This window comes from Tiliqua scincoides, chromosome 2 (assembly GCF_035046505.1).
Source record: "Tiliqua scincoides isolate rTilSci1 chromosome 2, rTilSci1.hap2, whole genome shotgun sequence".
In the NCBI taxonomy this organism is placed as follows: Eukaryota; Metazoa; Chordata; class Lepidosauria; order Squamata; family Scincidae; genus Tiliqua; species Tiliqua scincoides.
The window spans coordinates 133,566,117-133,583,695 of record NC_089822.1 but is presented as its reverse complement, the minus strand read 5'-3'; the positions used below and the strand labels follow the sequence as shown (position 1 = coordinate 133,583,695).

The following is a 17,579-nucleotide window of genomic DNA, read 5'->3' as shown; positions in this document are numbered from 1 at the left end:
CTCCCTCCTGCATCAGCTAAGACTCAGATAAAGGACCTTTTCACCCTCTTCCTCTCCAGGGGAAATAAAAATAGACGCTCAGGAAGAACGCTTTCTCTGTGAACCTCAGTCACTCAGAGCACAAGCCTATGCAAGTCTCCTCAGAAGTTAGTCTCATTGTATTCCATGAAACTTACTCCCACTGAATGGAACTTTCATTCCATTCTTACTAAGGATTTTCTTACTGAGGATTACAGGCTCACCCACTACAAGGCATGGAAGTGCTTGTATAATTATCACTATGAAAAATGTGTGAATGTCATCCATATGTAAATAATATATGAGAAAAGGAGAAAAGACAGAAAAACAACTAGATAAAACATTACAAGCATACATCATGTAAGAGGGAACAATGAATGACGGTTATTGTCAATGTGGTTGACGCTATTAAGCATAAAACTAGTTCAAGTTACTTATATGAGATTTGATCCCTCAAACAACCAAGGAGTGCTGGTTGGGGATATATGGAACACCATATCTAGAGATATATTTTATTACAAAAGGGCTCTTTTAATGCTTCCCCCTTGAACACATGAACAAAAACAGAGGCTCTATTATGAGTCGTGTCCCCCTTGTGTATCTTGCTTGCTAACTTTTGAAAATAAACCATAACAAAACTCAACAGAAGTGAACAACCCAGGTGCATGAGAAGAGGACAGTGCCAAAGCCCCCACTACACTTCACATTGGTGAGAAGGAGGTTCAAGAGCCCTTTGCCTATTTTCCGGAGAAAGTGGCTGAGATCCAACACAAAGGTGGAGGATTCTCGGGAACAGAAGCCAGGCTTGGGCCCAGATGGGAAGTCCTTAGTCTGAGTCTTCCAGGCCCCCGGGCTTTACTGATTTGAGCCCCACAGTTGTTATTCTGTAAAGTGCTATGTACATTGATGGCGTTCTATAAAAACAAACGCCTCCTAGAAATTACCATCTGTTGGCAAATTTGGACACCAAAGGTGCATACAACTTCCTTTTTAGCAGCAATTGTGCACTTTTAGAAGAGGTTCAGGGTTTTTGTTCAGGGTCTGAGAAAGACACAAGGAAGGCTGGTTAACAATTTACAAATGCTTTAATCGAAAAACTGTGCAGTTTTTTTCAATACAAGGAAAGAGGCTGCTTCTCTCGAGTATAAGCCTACATACAATCAAGCAAACAAAAGCTCACTGGAAGGAATGGCCATTTTCATTTTCCTCAAGTTTGAGAATGTGCTTGGGGGAAAACTTTAACATAACAAGTTGAAGGTCCATCAATATATTATAGAAGACAGAACAAAAAAATATTGTTTAGCGAATGTTTTAATTTTGCTTTTCCACAAATGAAGGTAGAGCAGATCACTTCCCCAAATCAAGGTAGAGCAGATCACTTACAGCTCAAGTCTAGTGACATCTACTCAGAAGAAGTGCTAGTGAGTTCAATGGTCCCTACTCCTAGGTAAGTGTGTACAGGATGATAGCCTTAAATACTCACCAACAGACCTGATCAGTCCCATCCAGATGCAGGATTCAATGAAATTAGCAAGTCCATAAGTGTGTGCACATTTCTCTGACTACTTACTGGGAGTTCTTGAGCCTTGTCCAGATAAATAACCAAGATTGCTGCTGATGGGGGCTCCGGCTTGGAGGAGATGGTTTTGTTCCACTGAAGAACCTTCATACAGCAAATGAGAAGTAAAACTCACATTCAGTCAGCTCTAACATTTCCTCCCAAAAGAACTAGTACTATCCCTGTGGAATACCCCCACACCAAGCTAAGAGAGTAACAGTGGCTCAAGACTTGCACTCAGTGGGAAAGAAAGAGTGTTCCATATCTGTAATTTATTTCTTTCCAGCTCTCTTCACAAATGATTGGCTAATACTGGAGCTTCATTTACCAGGTAGGTAACTTCCTGCCTCAAATTCTTCTAACCCAGCTTCCCCCTGAATCCCACTCTCCTTCCTGATCAGAAACTTCACGCAATACTTTCTCTAAGGAAACACTTCACAGAAAGGCCTCTAGGGGGCCCTAATATTGTAGGCCTGGGCATCTTCAGCTAGAAAAGGACCTCAAGCAGCATAGCTGGGAAAGACCTCAGGGCTGTCTGAGACCTTGGAGAGCCACTGCCAGTCAGATAACACGATTCAGTTAACGTCTAATTCATATGAAGAATAGCATTTCATGCACTGGCCACTCCAGGGGCATCCCTGTACCGCTTGGTCCCTACTCCACAGTAGATCCATGTTATACTCACCTGATCCAGTTTGGAAGTATCTGACATAAGAGTATGCCACTCCAGGCGCAGATGTATACGAGCCCGGCCACCATCTTGCAAAGGAAACCACTGCCATGAAGAAGAACAAGGAAGAGAATTGGGAATACAGGGCCAGTCTGTGAATCTGAGGGCTATGCTCACTTGCAGGCAATGGGTTTTTCCTCTATATTGCCCAACTCCATAAGACACAGCTTCTCTGACCTTCATACTCAACTCTTTCTTCCACTTTACTCCCTCCCACCATTGCTGAGGCCTTAATTATACCTCTTTATGAAGACATGCCTTATTATTCTTCATTTCCCCCCCACAAGTCAAAACCTGCTTCCTGATAGCCAGATGGAAACCAATTTCAAATGGTATCCCATTGTGAGGTTCCTATATAAAGCCAACCCTAGTGCTCACCTCTTCTAGCACATGAGCCTTGAATACCTCCCCGAAGTCCAGCTTCATCCTGAAAAAGGAGAGAAGGTCACATTTGAATATCTGCTATTCCCAGAATTTTAAACAACAGAACCAAGTTTCTGCAGATCAAGTAACCCCATCCATGCAGTTTCTACCAGATCACCCCATGCCAAGACAATCCTACTTGAGCTGGGGATGAAGCCGATGACCTTTGGACTGGGATCTTAACTGCCTGTCTTGCTAATTAGCCCCCAATCTTCCCAGTGTCAGAAAAAGAACATCAATGTTCCAGTTTCTGACCCCTTAGCTCAGTGGTACTCAAACTTTTCTGGCCTGTGGCTCCCTTGACCCCTGTGGCTGTTGGCCATGACTCCCCATCATATTCCTGAGGGCTGGAAGTGACATCATTAAACAGGAAGTGGCCAGAAATATTGACTAAATATTAATTATATTAATCATATCTAATTAAATGCAGATCTTAAAAATATATTATTAATACACAGCAATATACATGCTTTATAAATGATCAGCTGCTGATCACTGTTGGAGACAGGATGCTGGAGTAGGTAGATTTTGTCTGGTCCAGGAGGACTCTTTTTTTTTTTTTAACTTTATAAGCATACCAATTGAATTGTTTTATCAAATGAATTTTGTGAACAGCCAGTCTGACCAACATTATACACACACACACACCGCTGTGGACCCCAAGCCAACAAGTTATTTCTCCCATTCTCCCTGGATAGGATTAAACCCTTTATTAATTAAATTACATTAAATTTTTCCAGCAGCTGGTGGGGAAAATAAAAATAGACCTTGAAAATATATCAGAGCTGATAAGGGTTTGGTTAGGAGACTGATTTGCCTCTTATACTAGGAGATGCACAGCTCAATCCTATGAATGTCTACTCAGAAGTAAGTCCCATTAGAGTCAATGGGGATTACTTCCAGGAATAGGATTGGGCTGGCAATCACTTCATCAATGGCTGATAAGTATTCCCTTCAAGTAGCAAGATTCATCACTTTAAAAATACAGCCTCTCCTCTTCAGTCAAACAACAAGATTTATAAATCACTTTAAAAACTGTTCCCTTTTTCTGTTCTTGGTCAAGTAAAGTATGCGCTTACCTCCCCCCCCCCCTTTGCCAACTGCATGGAAACAACTTTAAGACCCCTGGTGACTGGTAAAATAGGAAGCGTTTTATTTGGGGACGGAGAGGCTCGCATTCTGCCCAGGAAAGCTAGTGTGACTGTATCACTGCGAGAGGACATCCTCTCCTGTGCGTTCGTGGTGCCTCCCCAGGGAGCTGCGCCTCACAGTTTGAATAACACTGCCTTAGCTACTCACCTAACTAGGTTTCACACCTGTTAGAGCTGGAAACAGTTGCCAGCCTCTCACCTGCCCAAGAAGTCATCCTGATCGGGGTCCTTGTCAAACAGCTCCACCTCCAGTTCCTGCCCCGGTACTTCGTGTACAATGAACTGTGGGGATAGTGGGGTGGGGAGTCAGAGCAGACACCACCTATTGTGTAGGCCGGAGGGGCCCTCTTCAGACAGAGAAAGGAAAGGAATTATAGTTGTGTCATGTGAAGAGGAAAAACTAAGCCAGGAGGGAAGAACAAAAGGAGATTGAGCATCTCTGTAAAAATTTATACTCAAGTTACCCCTTTTGTTGGCAGTCAATTACCTCATACACCTCATTCCACTTGGGGTTGAGGTTTTCATCAATGACCTTGCTGGTGAAGACCTGGGTGCCTACGCGCACAACAGCGTAGGGGTCTGACTTGCCTTCAATCATCCCTTTGATGTACTTATCCTTGGACTGCAGATCTTTGGCCTCAATCAGATGTACACGGACAATGCCCTGGAAAGGAGAAAGTGGAAGACACATCATAAGAAGAGCCCTGCTGGATTAGAACAAGGGTCCATTTAGTCCAGCTTGTATCTCACAGTGGCCCACAACATGCCTCTAGGACAAGACACAAGACAAGATACTTGTATCCTGTTGCCATTCCCTTTCATCTAGTATTCAGAGATAGGCTACCTCTAAGATCTGGAGGTTGTATGTTCACCATGACTTTTAACCTGTGCTGTACTTTCTCCACCAATCTGTCTAATTCCCTCTTTAAAGGCAACTAGGTCAGGTGCCATTACCATGCTCTGAGGCTATGAGTTCCAAAGATTAATTATGCACTAAATAAAGAAATATTTCCTTTTGACTCTTTTGACTCTCCTGCCAGTCAGTTCTAGTGGATGATCTCTGGTTCTGGGATTGTTCGAGAGGAAAAAGAACTTCTTTCTATCCACCCCATACATAACTTTATATTTCTCAATCATGCCCCCCTCAGGCACCTTCTTTTTAGTCTGAAGAGCCTAGAGCAGGGGTGTCCAAACCTTTTGGCAAGAGGGCCACATCATCTCTCTGACGCTGTGTTAGGGGCCAGGGAAAAAAAGAATTAATTTACATTTCAAATTTGAATAAATTTACATAAATGAATATATTAGAGATGGAACTTATATGAATGAATGAAGGTCTTGCAATAGCACTAGGCCTATAAAAGTCCTTGCACAAAGCAAGGCCAGCCTTTCCTTTGATGCCACTGCTGCATCACAGGTGTGAAACAGCAAGCAGTGGAGGGAGCCCTCATCCCACAGCTCATGTGAGAGGTTGAATTGTTGGCTGAATCACACTGAGAGCAGTTGCATCAAGCCAGCACGGGCTCCAGCAAGTTTCTGGAGAGCCAGATTCTCATTGGAGACTGGGGGTTCCCTGAGGACCAGATTGGGAGTCCTCGAGGGCCACAAGTGGCCCCAGGGCTGGGGTTTGGACACCCCTGGCTTAGAGCATCAGATATAGGGCTTTCACTCATGAGCCAACACTCCTCCTTATCAGAGAGTCCATCTTACCCTAGGAATTGGGCAGCGGAGCTCAGCTGCCTCCTGGAGGTCAGGAACCAGTGGGATGAGCAAGCGATTGGGGAGAACCAAGAAAGAGGCAATGGAGTCCATGATCATTGTGTCAGACAGTGAGCTGCAGAAAAAAGCCTTCCGTTTTAACACAGCACATTCCCCTTGGCCATGCCACACCCTGCATAATCATACAGTCCAGCAAACTATATGTTGCAGCCATGCACCCCTCCAATCCCCAAGGATGCCCTTCTGTCCCACTGCACCCTAGAAAATTCCTCTTGGAAAAAATCCCTTTTCTGTTCCATTCTCATCGTCTCTCCATAAGTTTTTCCTCTGCTTTAGTCTACAAAATTTTCCTAACATTGCCCTTCTTACACATCAGGACATCTCCAAGAGGAAAAATTCCTCAGCCAGCAATCTCAGGGCAATTTTGATGGAGGAAGAAAACAAGGCAACCATTTCCATCCCCTCCTTTTTCCTTCATTTATACATTTTCCAGATTTGTTTTTCACAGAAATTTTCAAAGCCATTTTTAATGGCCAGTAAACCTCAGGGTTTAAAACCAACCATAATTTACCTCAGTCCAGGGATGTCCAAGAGGTTGGTCATTCCAGTCCAGTTGATATCCAGAGTCTAGGAAAAAAAGGGGGGGTTGATGGGGAATGGTGGAGAGAAAGATCATCTGGTCATCTTATCTTGCCATGTAAGGGCAGGCTTTAGGGCCTACTGTCCCACAGTTTTTAATGCTGTTTCTGCCAGATTAACTTTGATGTGGTCTCAGATTTCATGGGATTCCAACAGGGAAGGGAGTAAAGATGGGATTCACAAGACCGACAACTGATCAAGCAAGGAAATGCAAGGAGATAAGCATTGCTGGCAGTCACTGTGATATGAACAGAATAACATAATCTGACTGACTAGTTTTTCAGAAAGAGAAATCGCATGGGGTGTGGGTTGAAGTAATACTTACTGGCCGACGGATGAAGAACATGGTGAGTGCCCCCACAATGGGAACATCACCAATGAGAGGTTCTAGGATGACCCGCAACATGCCATGGAGCTGAGAGAAAAGGAAAAAACAGAGGCCAAATTGTCAGTCACTGTTATTTTAATGTCTGTGCTCTGAAACAGGCTGAAAAGAAGACCAACAAACCCAAGAGCCTCTGGTTCAAGCAGTGTTCCTACCATGCCACCAGTGATGCAGCTCTCTCTGATAAGCAGGAGAGGGCTATCCTGCCACATCCCACAGTATGATTGCAGGTTTAAGCCTCAATTCAAAAATTATGGAATACTGGGGAGAGGAAAAGAGATTTGTCTCCTTCACATATGATGTTTGAGGTACAAAGACTGGCAGAAACACGGTGGGTGGCCAGGAAGTCATAGCGTGTAAAGGAAGTCCATGAAAATGAATGGCAAAATTGGACTACCGAGGGATCTCAGACTGATGCTCTGCATAGGCCAAGTAGACTGTGCCTGGACTAGAAGCCAGACTGCGTCAGGATGCCAAGAGGAAACTCTCCACTGCACACACAGAGGCCAAAACTCATCTCTCTGAATTGTATCAGCCTCTGAATTGACCAGAATAACCTTGAACAGCTGAAATGCGATAGTTTCCCTAGATCCTTATCTAGGCCTCAGCCCTAATCAATCTTACCTGCATGCCCTTCACTCCAGCCTTACAGAAAAATTTCTTCACTTCCACATCTATTTGGACATCGCCTACGTAGCTGTTGGGGAAACAGGGAGATAGCAGCATGAGGCTTCCCAAATTCAAAGAAAACCCATGTCAGAGCAAGAATGAATCTACAGGGAACAGCTCCTCCCAAACTTCCATTTGTCCAGCCAGCTTTCCCAGGAATTCCCAACTATAGTATGGTCCCCAGCCCTCTAGGTTCACAAGCACTATAAATCCCACATGATCAACAAATAAAGGAGGCAGTGGGTCTCTGTGTAGCTCTGTACAGAGGGGGAAAAAGCATCCAAAACAGATCCACTGATCAGCTTCTCTCTATCTCTCCTTATAACTAGCTCTCTTCAAAGGCAAGACACGAAGGAAGGGCCAGGAGAAAGAAAAACAGTTACCGCAATGCAGCTCAACCTCCTCAGTACAGGACAAAACTTGCCCTCCAGGTTTGTACTCTTCCAAGAAAAAGTACAGGGCACACCCATATAATAATATGGGCTGTCAAAATAACTGACACTTTTGCGAGTCAATTCAATGAAGAGCAATTTCCATCAATTCTGTGTTGGTTCTCTTTTCTGGAACCAATGTAGCAGCATAACAAAATAATGCTAAATTCACCTGATGTTTAAGTCCAGCAAGATCTGCTTCTTGTTCAAGCCAGTGTGAACCTTGACTCCAACGACCTTGAGAGGCTGGGAGCAGAAAAGACATCATTACTCAAAAAGAAAGCCTTGTGCCCTCTTCTTCCTTGACCACTGGATTCAGCTCCAAGAGCAAAGTCCACATTTTGCACAGCAGTATTGCAGACTTACAAGATATACACAGCACTGAGTTTAAATGTGAAAGCTGGAAGGGAACAGACGAGAGAGTGATTATCTGTTTGGGATGAAAAGGAATCGGATATGAGGTTGTGGCAACCGATTCACTAGTAAGGAATCAATACCACATAAAGACAAGAATAATAACTATGCAGCAGAATATAGAATTTTGCAAGACAGTACAAAATACAAAACCATAAAATGCAATAACTAAACGTATCAAATGCAATGAAAACTTGGGAGAAAAACCAGACTTTTGACAACTCCTAATAGATGAAAAACACAATCCACCAGAAATGCACCCCCCCCCCCAAATCCTTTTGGCAAACTGAAGCAATCCCCTCCAGATGGCATGGACCAGCAGATTTGCTGGTGCCTGAGGTGGCATGACAATTGCTGCCCTCCCCTCTTAAGCATCAGCATACATAGGGCTGCTCCTCTTATTGGATTTGAAAAGGGGGAATGAAGTAGAACCGGAAGTGTGGTGGAGAGAAGAGAAGTGGCTTAGAGAGTCTCAATACATCCTCTTTGGCTCACTTTCCTTTTCAAATCCAAGTGGGAGAAGGAGGAACATCGAAGGTTGGTGGGTAGACACAGGCAGGCACCCCACACTAAACCACTGCCTGAGGTGACCATCTCTGTCAGCCTCATGGATGGCCTTGCTGGTGTCTAACTGTGCCTTCCAGCATAGAATTATTAAAATAATTTTTAAAAAATAAATCTTTATTTGGATACACGGTTTTTACATTTTGCTACCTTAAGATCTTTGAAATTCCACATATTATGCTGTGAGAATTCTTCATTGTCAGAATGGTTTGTTCTTTGGGAGTTACATTTCCTTCCCCATCTTTATCTTGAGTCTGTGGATGCTGATAGACTAGAGAAGACCTGGTGTTGTGGAGTCTTGTGACAGGCTGACAACTGACAGGGGACCTCATGTCCAAGGGATAGGCGGTGGCAGTGTAATTGTTAATGTGCATGGCTGTGTTGGGCTTGACCACTGGGTGGGGCTGTCCTCTAATATTTTTATTAAATATTTCCCACTGCCCATTACCTTCTCTCCCATGTCCACCTTGGCAAAAGTGAAGGTTTGCAGATGCGTGTTGGAGGCCCGGATGCTTGGAGCAATGTTTTCCACCAACAGCTTCTCCATGTACTGGCCAAAGAAGGGCCAGGCCTGGGCCAGAATCTACCATGGGTGTAAGAGAACACAACGCCAGTCAGATATCATCACGCAACATTGATAGAAGGGAAACAACTGTGCCTACTGCTTCTCACCTTGTTCAACCATTCAGCTTTTTCAACCTCTGGAAAACTAACCTGAAAAGAAAAAAATAAATACAGATTAGTTTAGGCAACAAGAGTCCTACCTGATAGGGATTCCTGGGCATGCTAGAGATTCATTCCCACATCCAAAGAAATCAACCATGTCTCTTTAAAGTGTGTTCAGTGGGAAATGCTAGTTAAAGTTAGAACTGTGTACATTCCTTATGCCTCATAATTTTAATACAACAGGAGTCAGGGTCCAATCCTAAACAGTGCGCACTGGCTTTCCGCTAGCACGCACCATCACAAATGTGCCATAAAGCATGTTTGCCAGGCCCTAGCGCTGCCTGGCGATGGGCTAACACTGATGGATCACCAGTGCTCCGCTGCTAGGCGGCCGCACAGACCGCCATGTGGTGGAGAGGTAGGTGAGGGCATCGGAAGAGGCAGGGAGGAGGCGTTCTAGGGTGGGGGAGCTGGGGAGGGAGAGGGTGGGGAGGAGGCATGCCGGGGGGAGGGAGCGGAGTGGAACCGGTGGAGCTTTGCTCCACCAGATCCTGAGCCTGTTTTGGGTCTGCCACCCGACATGGAGGTTCTTGATTCTACATTGACTGAAGGGTTGCTTTAGAATTGAGTAGCCCCATTGTGGGGCTACTCACCTTACCCGGCGGAATGGGACAAAAGTTCCTTTCTCCCAGGGTGCTGCCGGCGTTGCCCGGTTAGCACTCAGAATGCCATGGCAGCCATTTTTGGCACTGTGGCAGCCCCGCACTCTGGGCAGCATAGGATTGGGTTGAAAGTATGGTGTGGTGTTTCTCAAACTGTGGGTCAGGACCCACTAGGTGGGTTGCAAACCAATTTCAGGTGGGGTCCCATTCATTTCAATATCTTATTTTTAATATATTAGACTTGATACTGCCATGGCATAGGACTGCATTTGGAGAAATGTTACAGATCTGTACTTTTAACAGGCTACTATATTCAGGTCCAGCCTTGTTATACACGGATTTTTTATACACAGATTTGACTCAACATGAATGGCCCCTGCAAATGAGAAGGAATGTGCTGATCCCTGGAGCAGGGGAAAAATGCACCCCTTTTAAATCACCGTTTAAAAAACTGCTTTTTACTGTTGCAGAGAGACAGCCATATAAGTGATTACAGGTATAACCTAAGTATCCACAGATTTTTTCTATATCAAAGCTGATGAGAAGGGCCCTTTAAATGAAAGAAAAACAGTCGTTTAATAATGCCAGAGAGTGCAGCTGGCTGACAATCCATCAGTCATTCTCTGCAGGCTTCCTTCTCCCTGAGCTCCTGAAAGAAGGCTAAATGGCAGCGATTATCACCTTCTCCATTCTTTCCCCCTTGCTGGGGCTCCTGGTGAAGGGAGGGATTGCTGCCTCCTAGTGAAGCCTAAGCGCCTGGGGAGTATTGCGTCCAGTTCTAGTCGCCACATCTCAAAAAGGTCATAGTGGAAATGGAAAAGGTGCAAAAGAGAGTGACTAAGTTGATTACTGGGCTGGGGCACCTTCCTTATGAGGAAAGGCTACGGCGTTTGGGCCTCTTCAGTCTAGAAAAGAGACGCCTGAGGGGGGACATGATTAAGACATGCAAAATTATGCATGGGAAGGATAAAGTGGATAGAGAGATGCTCTTTACACTCTCACATAACACCAGAACTAGGGGACATCCACTAAAATTGAGTGTTGGGAGAGTTAGGACAGACAAAGAAAATATTTCTTTACTCAGCATGTGGTTGGTCTGTGGAACTCCTTGCCCCAGGATGTGGTGACAGCATCTGGCCTGGATGCCTTTAAAAGGCGATTGGACAAGTTTCTGGAGGAAAAATCCATTACGGGTTACAAGCCATGATGTGTATGTGCAACCTCCTGATTTTAGAAATGGGCTATGTCAGAATGCCAGATGCAAGGGAGGACACCAGGATGCAGGTCTCTTGTTATCTGGTGTGCTCTCTGGGCATTTGGTGGGCCGCTGTGAGATAAAGGAAGCTGGACTAGATGGGCCTATGGCCTGATCCAGTGGGGCTGTTCTTATGTTCTTATGGAGAGAGACCGATGCCCTCTGTGTGCATTACTAAGGTCATCAAGGCTGTTTTTCAATCACCAGAGCAAAGAAATTTGCTATAGTGCATTTTTTGCCATCCACATGCTTGCGAATAATAAGACTCAACCTGTATAAGCTTTTAACAATAACAGTCAATGGGGCTTACACCAGGTACGGATAGGACTCCACCCTTTGCAAAGTTTGGGGATTTTTTTTCAGCAACTGCATGGGTGGGTTAGGACGGTTTTTCTTTATTTTATATAAATTTTTAATCTTATACTTATTGTAATCTTTTAATTTACTTAATTTGATTTTGTCATATGGGGGTGTTAAAAATTTTCCTGCCTGATGATGACACTTCTGACCATGACATCACTTCCAGGTTAACGACATCATTTCCAATGGGTCCCAACAGATTGGCATTCTAAAAAGTGAGTCCTGGTCCTAAGAGATTTGAGAACCACTGGTGTGGAGGATAGGTGGGCTAGCATTTGAATTTTGGTTCAGCCATTAAAGCTCACTGGTGACACTGAACTGTCTCTGTGCTCGAGCGAGGGATAAAAATGAAATGACCTCATGAACCATGAACTCCTCAGAAGAGAGGACACTAACAAAAAAAGGAAAGAAATGTATGTGAAAGGGTAGTCTTCTTCCACATAGTCCTGCCCACTGCCTGTACTGAGCTCTGCATATCACCATCTTCAGACTTGTGGATGGACAGGCCTTTTCAGTGCCAGTGCCAGGCTGCCTACTCTAAGAAGCCCTCTCAGTCATATCTTTATTGGTATCCTCTAGCTGTTAGAATGTGCTAGAGTCTAGCACATTAAAATCTTTTTTGTTTTACTGTCCTTTGGGGTTAGCTTGTTTCCCCCCCTTCCTCATTAAGATATTATTTTGCTGCATCTCTGTTTCGGCTGCACTTTCCAAATAGATTTTTATTGATTTTTTGGTTTTGTGTTTGGATAGTTTTTAAAGTGATTGTTGCAGGTCACCTTGGAAGCTCTTTGAGGCTGAGAGCTGAGGCATATTTTTTTTAAAAAATATACATAAGAGGAGAAGAGTTCTGGTGCAGGATTGAGCATCCTAACATTTCTTGTATTCATTCCACCCCCACCCCCCCAAAGCAAGTGACAGAATTCTTCACTGGGTGTGGCATGAAGGGGTTTGGACATCTGAACTATACTCTTTCCCAAGTGGGTGCCTTACACCTCTTCAACACTGAGATATTGAGCAACACCCACTTATTTTGCCATTCCTTGTTCAGTCATTAACAGATGCGTAAATCCAAGCTCGAACTGTTAGTGACTTTGGTCCCTCAATCGCACTGTGGGTCCCCTTTTGCACACAAAATCTAAACCACACCCAAAGTCCAAAGACTCAGTTCCAAAGCCTTCCTGCAAGTATTTGAGGCTTCAGGAGCCACAAATAAGCAACAGGGTTATCAGTGAAATGTAGACCAAAATATAGGTCAAGGATGAGAAGCAAGACTCCAAGGAAACCGAGTGTAGGGTTCATAACCTTGGAGCAGAGTGCTGGTTAGTCATCAACCATTGCTAGGTCAGCTGCTTGGTGAAGCCATTTGTTCTGATCTTTCCTAATCTGCTTGCTTGGAATAGAGGGGCAAGGAGGGGCAGTAAAAGATGCTTTGCAACAGGGGGATGACTGTTGACATGAGAAAAGCAGCTGATCTTGTTCAACATTCTAGGTCACTATTCTCAAACATACACACCCTTCCCCTTCCACTGGAGTCATGGTATTGAGTGGTTCAGCAGAGTTTTCAGTTTCTTACAGAATGCCTGTACACCCACAGGAAAAGCTGTAAGAAGCTGGCATGCATGCATGTGCAAGAGAGACAGAGAGGGAGATATTTCACACATTACAAAAACCTACTCAGAAGTCAGCTCTGTGTAGAAAATGGAGACAATTCATGGGTGATTGTCACATGTAGTATCCTACACATGTATGTAAATGGCAACCAGTTGCCATTCCCTGTACGATGCAAATACTTGCACAGATCTAAGACAATATACATGGTATGTAGGACGTAAGCTATGCGCAGGATTTGCTCTCAGCAGCCCCTCCCCCACTAACATGAGTTAGGGAGTCCAGTCTCAACATTTCTTATAGAACAGGAGTGTTTAAAACAAGATGAGATGACGTTGTACTGAACCTAGCACTTAGTTTGGGATGCAAGTGAGCAAAGAGCTACCTTGAGCTCTGGGAGGGGTAAAAATCTTCTAAGAAATATGGATAATCTCTCCTGTTTGCTATATTTTTAAATCTTGTACATTGCTTTGAAAGTTTTATGGAAAAGCAATGAACAAATGTAAATAATATCATTGATTATCCAAGCTTCTAATCTAGAGCATCAAGAGTTAGCTAGATATGTGCAGGTGTACACATGACCTTGCCTGGGCATACATGTGAACAAAAAAACAAACTGAGAATGTATTCACCCAAATTGCTCTTCCCCACACTAAATAGGTTACAGATTACTTCTTCACAAGGATTCATATGGAACTAAACAGCCTGTTACAAAGAGCATGGGCATGTTGTTTTGGGATACTGCCTCTTAAGGCAGGCACACTATTGAACCATTTCATATAGATGGATAGCATGAAGCTTGGAAGAGGCAAACTTTTAAAAGACAAATTTGAGATGATGTACAGCTGAGGAATACACAGAAGAGCTTGCAAACATATACAACATCATTGCAACATAGCTTGGATACCCTGGAGAAAACTTCTTAAGGGCAAAAGATATGCCCTGTAGTTAGGGCTGTGTTTATTTTGTGCATCTGCATGACTGCCATGTAAGTATGGAAGGTGGATGCCGGGGAGAGTCCAAGAGCCTGCCAACAACAGTTAAAAAAAACACAAAGTTTGCACACACACACACACACACACACACACACACACACACACACACCCATTTTCTCAGACTGAGGGAAAAAAGGTTCAGAACACACAAGCAGTATCTTATTTAGTGAAATCTCAAATACCATAGAGGAGATCAGCAGTGTGCAGGAGAAATACAACATCAGTGCTTCGTATAAGCCCTTGTTGCTCCTGCCCCTACCTTGCTATTTCACAGTTCCTGTTCATGGTTTATCCACAACTTTTTACTCCCTTAAGAGTTTCCATTTGAGGAGGTATGTTTTAAAAAAACAACAACTAGGGCACTTCCACAATAGAACCCTTTAGCATGGCTGGGGCATTGCTTTTTTGGCAATGGAAGTTGGAAGTGGAATGAAAACGGAGGCAACACTTAATATAGCAATTTATTATCTAGCAGTGCTCTTCCTCATGCTCAAGAATCTTCTATGTTTACTCTCAAGAAAGCCCCATTCAGTAAAGGTCCTTTCCAAAGTCAACAGGACATCTTCTCCATCATGTGTAATCAATTTTATTGATCCCCTGTTCATTGGAGCTGGGGGATTAATGCAGAATAACCTTCAGTTTGCCTCTTGAATAAATTTTTTTAAAAAGATAACAATGAGAGGATATAACTTAAGCAAAACTGTTCCCCTCACCCCTAAAAAAAAAGACTGTCTGCCAATTGAGAAGTTATTCAAGAGACAAGCTGGCAGTTATTCTGCACTGATTCCCCCAGTCCCAGATAATAACAAGAGAACAGAATCAACAGAATCTGAAAAAGACAACATCCACTATAAAGGCATTAATAGTCTCGAAAGTCTTAATAGTGCTTTGCCCACACAGGGCATGCTTGAGCCTTTATTGCACTTTATTACCCTCCACAATTACTACAACTGAGTTCTGAAAAAAAAAACAAGCAAACAACTGAGTGGCTATTTCAGAATAAATGCTTGTCAGTCAGCAGTCCAGATCTATGTGTGTGTTCTTTTGCTGAACCTATATTCTACCTCAGAATGCCAGATGCAAGGGAGGGTCCCAGGATGCAGGTCTCTTGTTGTCTTGTGTGCTCCCTGAGGCACCTGGTCGGCCACTGTGAGATACAGGAAGCTGGATTAGATGGGCCATTGGCCTGATCTAGTGGGGCTGCTCTTTATGTTCTTATAATTTTACTTGCAAGTCAAAAGGGACACATATGCTAAATATTAGTCTTTCACTGCCCATAGCAATATTTGAACACTGATAGAGTACAGAATCCCTAACTTGCAAAGGCTTTATGCAAGCCTGGAAAAAATGCATCTGAAAATTTTTTAGCTTAATTTTCTCTTCTCAAGCAGGAATAGAGAAAGAGGAAAATGAGATTATGCCAGGACTGAAGAGTAAACCTGGGTGTTAGAAAATGGCACTGGTAAGATTCACTGGGCAATGTAAGTCCCCAAGGGAGAAACCATATGGGAAATCATATTCTGCTTGTTAGAGCAGAAAAAAAGAGCCCTGTGACACCTTAAAGCAGTGATTTTCCAACCAGAGTATTGCAGCACATTGATGTGCCACAAATTATCTGCAGGTGCGCCATGGGAATTTGGGAAGGGTCATTTATTAGTAGGGCCATTGGCAGCTGCGAGCCCCCCACCTGCAGCATGGTGTGCCTTGTCAATTATTTAAAAACCAATGGTGTGCCTTGACAATTTTAGCGACTTCTCAGTCTCCCATGAAATGAAAAAGGTTCGCTGCCTTAACACATTGATTGTAGCAAGGTGCCATAAGACTTTGTTGCAGGGGCAATGCAGCTGCTTCTCTGCAGGCACCTGCCTACTCCTGCTTGGCTATGCTCATACATTCTTGTACCTGGTTCACTGCAGCTGACTTCCTGCAGTTAAGTTGCCATAGAAACAAATAAGTACAGGATTGCTGTGGCAGGATGGGACAGGAAAGCAGGGCCCTGTCACTTGAGTCATAAACCTGTGCTCCATCAAAATGAAAGTGGCCAGTCTCATTTTCCCCAAATGTGTCACGCTTCCCCTGCTACCTACACATCAACTTCAGATTATATCTTTGCCATGGGACTCAAGAACCACACATGGCTTGCACACAGTACAAGACTGTAGACAAACATAATTCAGAACACACCACCAGGGACCCGAAAAAAGCTCCTGCAGAATATGGCTTGGGGTGTCTCTGGAACCCTCTGCTTTGTAGACACCTTAGAGCCTGTGCCTTTCTGCTGTCTGCAGCTGATACAACATAGTTTGGGTCATGAGAAATGGAAGAGATGCTCAAAATTTCAGTCTTTGATACCCCACCACAAGTTCACAAAGCTGACCTGGAATGAAATACATTTAATCAGAATTTACATTCCATTCTCATTTACAGAAGGTCTACATTGTTCAGGAGGACACATACAGTGCTACGACATAGAGCCTTGTGAAGCATTCCACAGACAGCCCCAAGGATAGCAGGACTCCTTGGCAGCCACTCACAGAGCAGCTGGCAGTTAAGTGGTTTTTGCTGGAAGGAAGGGGGCACAACCCCCCAGAGGTTATTAGGCCTCAGGTCACTTAATGAGGACCCAGACCAACCTTCATCTTGCTTCTAGATCTAGAGAAGGTAACTAACAGCTGTGAAGAGTTCTCTCTCTGAGGGGGATAACAAGATGGAGCAAGGGCTCCTCAATGTAGGGCCAAGGCACTCTTCAGGCCCTGCTGAGATGGCTTATTCATATTAGGCGAGGGAGAATGAATGAGACAAGGGTTGAGAATTCAAAGCAAAAGTCATTTCAATTCTAGCTCAAATCCCCAGATTTCTCTTTAAATAGCCCTCATGCCAAGCCCCAAATTGGCTGAAACTCAGAGGAGATTCACATACAACTGATGGGAGGGATATGGTTAGAAAAAAGATCCGGTGTAAGCATGTTCCTCTATGTCATATCCAGGAGGGGTTGTACTTCAGTGCTAGGGCACATGTTCAACATGTATGGGCAAGGCAGAGGTAGGCTACCTCTGATTGCCAGGTGCAGGGGAGGGCACCAGGCCGCAGGTTGTGTCTGTTGTCTAGTGTGTTTCCTGAAGCATTTGGTGGGCCACTGTGAGATACAGGAAGCTGGACTAGATGGGCCTTTGGCCTGATGCAGTGGGGCTCTTCTTATGACTGATAGGTTCTAGATTCTAATTTCCCCATGTCATCACTTAAAAAAAGATCTTAGTCACCAGGGGTGGAAAAGCTCCTGCCTGAGAACTTGGAGAGCTGCTGCCAGTCAGATTAAATGGTATCAGGCAAGAAAG

General features: G+C 44.0%; 1 protein-coding gene across 1 annotated transcript in view; it reads right to left on the bottom strand.

Annotated features, from left to right (window-relative positions):
- Window positions 1-17,579, bottom strand: part of ESYT1 (extended synaptotagmin 1) — a 56,560-nt gene that overhangs the window by 22,830 nt on the left and 16,151 nt on the right. The window contains exons 2-13 of the mRNA XM_066615123.1: window positions 9,371-9,412; window positions 9,147-9,281; window positions 7,893-7,966; window positions 7,245-7,317; window positions 6,561-6,650; window positions 6,168-6,223; window positions 5,588-5,711; window positions 4,368-4,544; window positions 4,080-4,162; window positions 2,685-2,733; window positions 2,262-2,351; window positions 1,589-1,681 (exon numbers count right to left, since the gene is read on the bottom strand). Of these exons, the coding sequence (XP_066471220.1) occupies window positions 1,589-1,681; window positions 2,262-2,351; window positions 2,685-2,733; window positions 4,080-4,162; window positions 4,368-4,544; window positions 5,588-5,711; window positions 6,168-6,223; window positions 6,561-6,650; window positions 7,245-7,317; window positions 7,893-7,966; window positions 9,147-9,281; window positions 9,371-9,412 (1,086 nt within the window). The remainder of the gene's footprint in view (window positions 1-1,588; window positions 1,682-2,261; window positions 2,352-2,684; window positions 2,734-4,079; window positions 4,163-4,367; window positions 4,545-5,587; window positions 5,712-6,167; window positions 6,224-6,560; window positions 6,651-7,244; window positions 7,318-7,892; window positions 7,967-9,146; window positions 9,282-9,370; window positions 9,413-17,579) is intronic.